Raw genomic sequence first — 7,921 nt, 5'->3', positions numbered from 1 at the left:
ACAGAAAGCTTAGGGCAGGATATCATGCTCTGCTATCCCCCGTCTCCCATCTCAACCCCACCCACCCTCCCTTCACCTCCTGCACATCATACTCTTGTTCCTATTTTCTCCATCTCTCTCTCTTTATTTCCATAAAGTGATGTAACTATCCCTGTTTCTGCCTGCTCTGTCTTTTTGCCTCCTGCGGAGGTACAGTGATGAGTTAGTGGACCTAAAGTGTGTCTCTGACAGTGGCAGGGATGAGCAAGGTTACAGTGCAACAACAGCAAATCATAGTTTGAAGTGTGATGCAGGTGCACTGACAGAGGGGAGTAATGGGAAGATGTGCTGTCACACCAGACAGTGCAACAGTACAACACAGGTTGTTTTCTCTGTGGAATTCCCTGTATGCACTATCTGGCTAAAAGCATATGGACACCTTTTTTGTGTCCAGGGGTGTTTGTTTTCAATGTTTGGTCTAGGCCCCTTTCTGATCAAATAGTTCTAGAACTATGGAGCTGTAAGGCATTTTCAGACGGGAGAGGAACTGCCCACTGGGGAGCTCCCCCGAGAACTACATACCTCAGGCACTGCCTTCCCTTTATTCACCTCACCTGGAGAGGAAGGGGGAACATCCCCTCCACATACCCCAGTGCTGCGATGGCATTGTGTTTGACCAATCAACGTACATTTTTGTCACTCAGGGTTCCTCTTGTGCTGGGAGAGTGCCTACTCTGAGGCAGAAGCTAAAAAAGTCCCCCAAAACGGTGTTCTAAGAAATACAATCGTTCCCAGTTCCTGTGGTGCGGACACAATAAAAAGGGGAGGGGTCATCCAACTGTTCTTAGTGCTATGAAAAAGTTCCTCTGGTCCAAAAAGGCCTATAGAAACTAAACTCAGAGTCGTTATGTCACACTCGCATCAGAGAGGTGTTGAGCTGGTTTACAGGATGTGCTTCTCAACCTGTCACAGAATTTAAAAAGAGAGCTATATGATCGTTTTTTATAATATATACTTTATTGAACAAAATAACAATAATAAAAACAGTTAGACAACTTGTATTATGACTAACTGCTTCATTATGGTTCAAGCCATCCATACAAACGCAATGCCAAAAGTTGCCTAGCAGAAGTCGACATTTTGACTGTATCAAATACTTCGAAACAGTGAGCCATTTTCAGCACCATTGCTTTATGTTCATCACTAATTTTGAAGTTTTGTACAAAGCATAGTCCCACATGTGGTTAGATCACATGTCAGTGCAGGAAATACAATATGGTAGATGCTTTGAGTAACCATTGACTTTTTCATCATTAAATAAAAGACCACCATCTTTTTCTGACGTCATCCAAGTGCTGTGAGTGGCTATTGGCTAAACTTTAATCTAATGACAACATACATATATTGTGGGGAAGTTTGTGTTTGGCCCTTACCTGTTTCACATGACAATGCACCCACGCACAAAGCCATTGTTTTCCCAGTGTAGTGTGGAAGAACTTGACAAGCCTGCACAGAATCCTAACTAAAACCTCATCCAACACCAACTGCAAGCCAGGCCTTATCGCTCAACATCAGTAATTAACACTCTTGTAGCTCAATGGGAGCAAATCCCTGCAGCCAAGTTCCAAAATCAGGTGGAAAGCCTGAAACTGGAAGACTGTAAACTGTTATAGCAGCAGATTAATGCCCATGGTTTTTTAATGACATGTTCAACAATCACATATGGCATGGGTGTAATGTTTGGGTGTCCACACACTTCTGGCCATGTAGTGTGTCACTGCTGGCCTGGCTGAAGTTGTAATTGGCAGCATAATACACTGGAATGCTTAAACACTGTAACATCACTCTTGATCATCTTCCTTATTTTACGTTTATCTAATTTAGAGATTACAATTTAAATAAATTTACATTTATCTACAGCTATCTTCACTCTCAGTTTTAGCTGTGCAGAATCCTGGCTGTGTCTGTCATCTCACAATCCAAATGCCTTTATTTTTTTACATTAACTATTAAAGATTACAGAAACCATTTCCTGAAATCGGATTAATGTAATCCCATTGCATGTAATCCGTCACTTTCCAGACCTGCATAGCCACTCTACGACAACCAATATAAGATTATAATATTAATCTCAGTGTTGAATTTGGAGATAAGAGACAACACTTGTTCTTTGCTGGTGGAGAATACAACGATGTAATACACAGCCTCTCTGTTGAATTAAAAACCTCATAAATCCAGTTTCATTTTTTAACTGCAGTTTAAAAGGTCTTCATGCGTTTGGTTTTAAACTCAAAAGTACATGGTATCAAGCCAAAGTTTCTAAAAGGTGATATTTTATGCAGGATTTTGAGCTGAAAACATAAATATGTTCTATATATTGATTGCATTGCAGCTTTGAGAAAGAAACAAGTGCACTCTACAAACACTAGCACAGTCTACAGAGTAAAAAATCTTTTTGAATAAAAGTTCTGATCTCCATGGGCCCAAGCCCACGCTGTAGTCTTCATCCAGGTTTGCTGGCGTTAGGTGTGGCAGAGCAGCTTGGAGGTTTGGAGGCTGCCTAGGCTCTTGTTTCGAAGCTCCGGAGGACTCACACACTTCAGGGAATCCCGAGGTGACAGGGTGACCTTGGTCTGCCCCATCCACTGCACCAAGGAGCTGATGTTACAGTCACACTGCCAAGGGTTGTCATGGAGGTACAACTTCTTCAATTCTGAGAGGGGTCGGAAAAGAAAAATGGTCACAAGAAGTGAATCACGCTGGCATCACCAAACGATGCAGTCATCTCTACCTCTATAATTATGAGTCACTCCTTAGAAAATGGGACAGTGAAAATGCAGCCTGGTGGTAAGTCTTACCAGGCATATGGGCCAACATGTTTCCATCCACTGTCTTGAGGCGGTTTCCACTGAGAGCCAGCTGAGAAAGCTTGGGCATGTTACTGAACACATCAGGTGGCAGGTGATCCAGCTCGTTGTTCCTCAGGTAGAGTTCCTAATGCAATATTTAGCACATTTACTTTTATGGCATTTAGTCAACAAAGCAAAATGTACTGCATATTATGCACAATCACAAACGTACTGTATGTATAATACAACCAGTGCATGAGGGGCCAAATTAAACAGGTGTATGCCTGAGTATCAAATGTTATTTAAGTAATTTTGACCTGATGATGGTGCTAGATGAAAAGTTAAGGGATCAACAAAGTTCACAAGGACCATTAATGTCTGCATCAAATTGGACAGTAATCCATCCAACAGATGTTGAGACATTTCACTCTAAACCAAAGTTTTTAACCTGTTGGTGGTGCAAGAAAAAAAGTCACCAAAGTCATGATAATTTATCCTCTCATACACATGAATGTCTGTACCAATAAAAAAGGATTTATCTGACTTCATTAGGATTCATTGTATGAGCACCTGTACCAAATTTCATTGTAATCCATCCAATAGTTGTCGAAACATTTTACTGAAAAAAAAGTCAACTAGAGAAAAAGTCAGGGGGTCACCAATGTCAGGAGGATTCATCGTCTGGGGACCATGAATCTCTGTACAAAATTTAATGGCAATTCATCCAATAGTTAATAATTTAGTCTGGGCCACTTTTGGACGGGCCAACTTTTCCATCCCTAGGGCCATGCTGCTTAATAATGTGTGCATTAAGTTTGAAGTGAAATGGTTTCTTCTAACTTGAATGACAATAACATCTGATTTCCTTTTTGTGTGTAAACCCAGTTGAAACAAGAAAATACTTTTTTTTAAAACTGTTACCTGCAAGCTGACCAGGCCATCCAACGCTGATGAGCTCAGTGTGGACATAAGGTTGTTGTCTAGAACCAGCATCTCCAGAGATCGCAATGGCTTGAATGCTCCAGCAGAAACAGTTTTCACACTGGGTGGGGGGAGAAAGTCACATTCTCTTCATCAACATTAATACACTGTACAACTGCTGTAAGTAGAAACCATGGCAAAAGCAAAACTCTTTTAAGGTTATATAAAGCCATGTCCTACAGCTGTGTAGTGGTTTTGTGTTAGAGGTAATTTTCAAAAGTGCTAGTATGGGGAAATGGACCAAATAATAAATCTTGTTATCTAGACACACATAAGATGTTGGCGTATGTTCTCATTGCATAACAATAAGATTACCTACAGATCTTTAAACCTTTAACATCCATTAAATGAAAATATTCTAGGCACTACCCTAACACTAGGAGTCTGATTCTCATTGGCTGTACCCACAATAGTACATCAATCTTCTTTTGGCCTTGCTAGGCACTCTACACTTTAAAATTGTCCAAATGGCATTGTGGTGTGACCTGTTGTTGTCTAAGTTGAGGAACAGGAGCTGTCTGAGTCCACTGAAGGCCTTAGGAGCGATCCTCTGGATGCGATTCAGGGAAAGATCTAAAACTTTGAGAGCAATCAAAGGCTTAAAGGCATTAGGTGGGAGCATTGTCAGCGCGTTGAGAGGAAGATCCAGATCTGACAGGTTCCTCATGCCGGCAAACATCTCAGGTTTGAGTATGCCAATCTGGTTTTGTCCCAGCATGAGGAAGCGAAGGTTCAGGAGGTCCTACATGAAAGAACAACAGTTTTGTGGTCAGATTATTGTGATGTGATTACTGTACTCTCAAAACCTGACTGCTTCCAAATGTCTTTACCTGGAATCCCCTCGGTGGAAGGTTGGTGATGTGGTTGCCGTAAAGATTGAGGAGCATCAGCTGCTTTGCACCAGAGAAAGCCTGGGGATGGATGGACTTGATGGCATTTCGTTCCAGGTTGATACTCTCAATCTTTGGAACTGATCTCAGGGCATTGGCCTTCAGGTCTGTGATGCCATTCTCACCTTTAGACAACAGAAATGGAGTGAGTTACTACTGCAATTACTTCCCACCACGCCATGTTTTGCATGCAATTATTTCCCACCATGCCTATGTTTACTTAGATATTATATAAATTATTACATATCCTGAACATTACATCATTCTGAGGGATGACTTGATTAACCATAAAGTACCCACCCAATTTGAGGATCCAAGCATCAGGGGGAAGTTTGGAGGGAAAGACACGAAGCCCTCTCTTATGACAGTTGACCTCTGACTTTTCTGTGTCTGACTTTCTGGAGCATTGACAGGCATCAGGACAGACATCTGCTATAGCCTGAACCATCCACAGCATCGCAGCCATCAACAACACAAAGTACTGCATCCCCCCTGCAGAATGGAGGGCGTTGGGCGAAAGACAGAGGGACTGAGAAAGAGACAGCCTTGGCACTAAGAAAGTAGTTCCAGGTATTTTGATTGGAAATGTTAAGTTTGATTATTTTTTCTTCCATTATAAAATATTTTATGGATGTTAGAGTTGAATACTGGGCATTGATATTCTGGTATTTCACAGGGCTTTTCAAAATGTTTTTTTTTAAATAAGTGTATAGTATCAATATGGCGGTATCATAATACCAGCATGTTAACTTATTCCATTATAAGTGAAAGTCCTCCATTCAATCCTGTGGAGTTTTCTTGTAGACAAACAAAAGTTATGTTCATATTCAGTGTTTTGCATGCATTGTGTGTTTATCCTTGTGGCCTAACAAATGTGTTGAGAGCATTTCCTTCCTCAGCAGAGTATTTCAAATTGTGCAATGTTTACTTCAGTGCTTGCTTGTTAGCAGTCTTCCTCTACACTGCCTTTGTTGGCACATGGCTAGATTTCTCCACCAACTGTCGATCAGCAACATATTATGAAACCAGTGCCAGGAATGTGTATCCCATCTTTGTGCGTATGTAAGATATAATCAAAAAAGGAACCTACTCATAAAAACATTGCTCCAAAGCACTACTGGTGGTCAAAAACTTCACAAGGTACCTGAGTAATATCATTATCAACAAAATGTACCTAAAGTATCAAAAATAAATGTACTCATTGGGCAGAAAATGGCCCCTGTGAGTGGCATATTATATATTACTAGATGACTAGTTTACTATTAATGATGCATTAAGTAGCATAAAATAAAAATACTCAAGTAAACTACAATTAACTCAAAATTGTACTTGAGTACAATATCACTTACTTTCCACCCCTTAGGCACTACAGCAAGTGGTTAATCTAATAAACTTAATATGCATGCCTCCATCTAAATCAGAGTTTGGAGAGATGTTTCACAGGTGGGGCACTGAGTGAATATGAAAGCCCTAATATTGCAACTAAACACTGAAGAACAATGCCCCTGTGCTCGAAACCACCAAAGCAAAACAGCATCCATACGATGGATTTTCCTTCCCTACCGCTAATAACTAGTACCAACTAATAATGTGCTATGAACATGGTAACACCCTCCCATGAAACCACACAGATGTATTAAAATAGTAAGTGGACAGCTAAAGGAAAAAAGCATTCTGTGGTTGGCACTAGATTTGTTTCCTCAAATATGTGTACTTGTAAGAAGAATTGTTGAGATATAAATAATCCCCAGAGGTAACATGTCTAAAATCTTTGGAAAAATCCCAACCCCAGTAGATAGACATCACAGATATAGATATAAATCTTCTGGACAATCATGGGATACAACTCATAATTTGTCTCTTTACAACTTTTAACATTAGAAAGTTATTGATTCTAGTCACATTTAAAATCTAAGTAAGCCAAAGACACCAAAAATACTTGGACTACACGAAGGGTTGTGTGAAAGCTGAAATTTATCTGCTGCTAATCCCATTCCCCAAACTAGATAAGAGTGTTTAAAGCTCACTGTGTGCAGAGACAATCCTTTGGAACATCAAAAGCAAAGCGGAGCAACAAACCAAGTGCCCTCACACTGCAGTGACACTTCTTAACAAAGAGAAGCTTTTCATCAACTGGACTGAGCAAAAACATTAATGTCTGAGTACCATTTCAAATAACTGAGCTGACTGATGTGCATTTGATTTCTCCCACTCAACTTGAAAGACTAATGCAAAATGGAAAAATCAAAAGGTAAAACACATGAAGCTCATTTGAAAGTAGTCAAATTATTTTCCTCCTGCTGGGTTCCACTTACCTGAGCAAGCTTTCATCACACTTTGAAAACACCAATTGATTTTGCAGTTGCCTGTCCACTTTGTTTTCACCCCTCAAATAGTTTGAATTCAATTTCTCCTTTAGAGGCGTCCGTTACACTGTGAGTACCATCTTCCAGTCAAAGAGAATTAGCCCTGCTGTCTGTGGCCTCGCCTCCACTGTGCCTTAAAAACAGATTTTGTAGATACACAAATTATACTTTAATTTTTTTAGCATCAGAGGAAGAACTGCAAAATCCACAGTTCTCACTCTGTGCTGGAACAGGTAGAGGCACCTAAACAGCTATAAAAACACTTTTCCTGTGTGACGGTGTAGTGACAGCCTCAGTCTCAGCACTCACTGAAAGCAGGGTGTGAAACTTTCAGAGCCGCCAGTTCTGCAATGTCACAGAGGCCAGAGAAATGTGGCAGCCACAGATTATGGCACTGATCCATGTTATACAGCCAGGTCCACAAAGTGTGTGTGTGTGCAGTTTGGTGAGTGAGTGTTGCATTGATTCTGTCCTCTTCGGCCATTCAAAGTGAAGACATTTTTGCAAACAGAGATCATTCTCAGTTCTTGTATTTTCAAGGTGTTAGTCCATTTAGGACTTGAGTCTAAAGAAGTAGTTCAACATTTTGGGAAATATGTCTATTCGCTTTCTCACCAAGAGTTAGATGAAAAGATCATTGTCATGTCTGTATGGTAAATATTAAGATACAGCCAGTAGCCAGTTAGCTTAGTTTAGCATAAAGACTGGAAACAGGGGGACACAGTCAGCATCACTCTGTTCAAAGGTTTTAAAAAATCCAGTGTCTCTAAACTTCACGGTTATTCCCTTTTGCACAATTTATCACAGCAAGACAACAAAGACACAAGAAAGACACATATACCTCATTACACTTCAT

General features: G+C 40.4%; 1 protein-coding gene across 1 annotated transcript; it reads right to left on the bottom strand.

The window, feature by feature from the left end:
* Positions 1–1,060: 1,060 nt before the first annotated feature.
* On the bottom strand, positions 1,061–7,328 carry si:dkey-1j5.4 (leucine-rich repeat-containing protein 15). Its single transcript, XM_044329392.1, has 7 exons — positions 7,015–7,328; positions 5,000–5,191; positions 4,640–4,824; positions 4,295–4,551; positions 3,750–3,870; positions 2,838–2,973; positions 1,061–2,692 (listed from the first exon to the last, which is right to left on the bottom strand). The coding sequence occupies exons 1-7, from the start codon at positions 7,028–7,030 to the stop codon at positions 2,502–2,504; spliced, it is 1,098 nt and encodes a 365-aa protein (XP_044185327.1). The 5' UTR covers positions 7,031–7,328; the 3' UTR covers positions 1,061–2,501.
* Positions 7,329–7,921: the final 593 nt, after the last annotated feature.

The sequence above is a fragment of the Thunnus albacares genome, chromosome 16 (assembly GCF_914725855.1).
Source record: "Thunnus albacares chromosome 16, fThuAlb1.1, whole genome shotgun sequence".
NCBI lineage: Eukaryota > Metazoa > Chordata > Actinopteri > Scombriformes > Scombridae > Thunnus > Thunnus albacares.
This window is presented reverse-complemented; position numbering and strand designations above follow the sequence as displayed.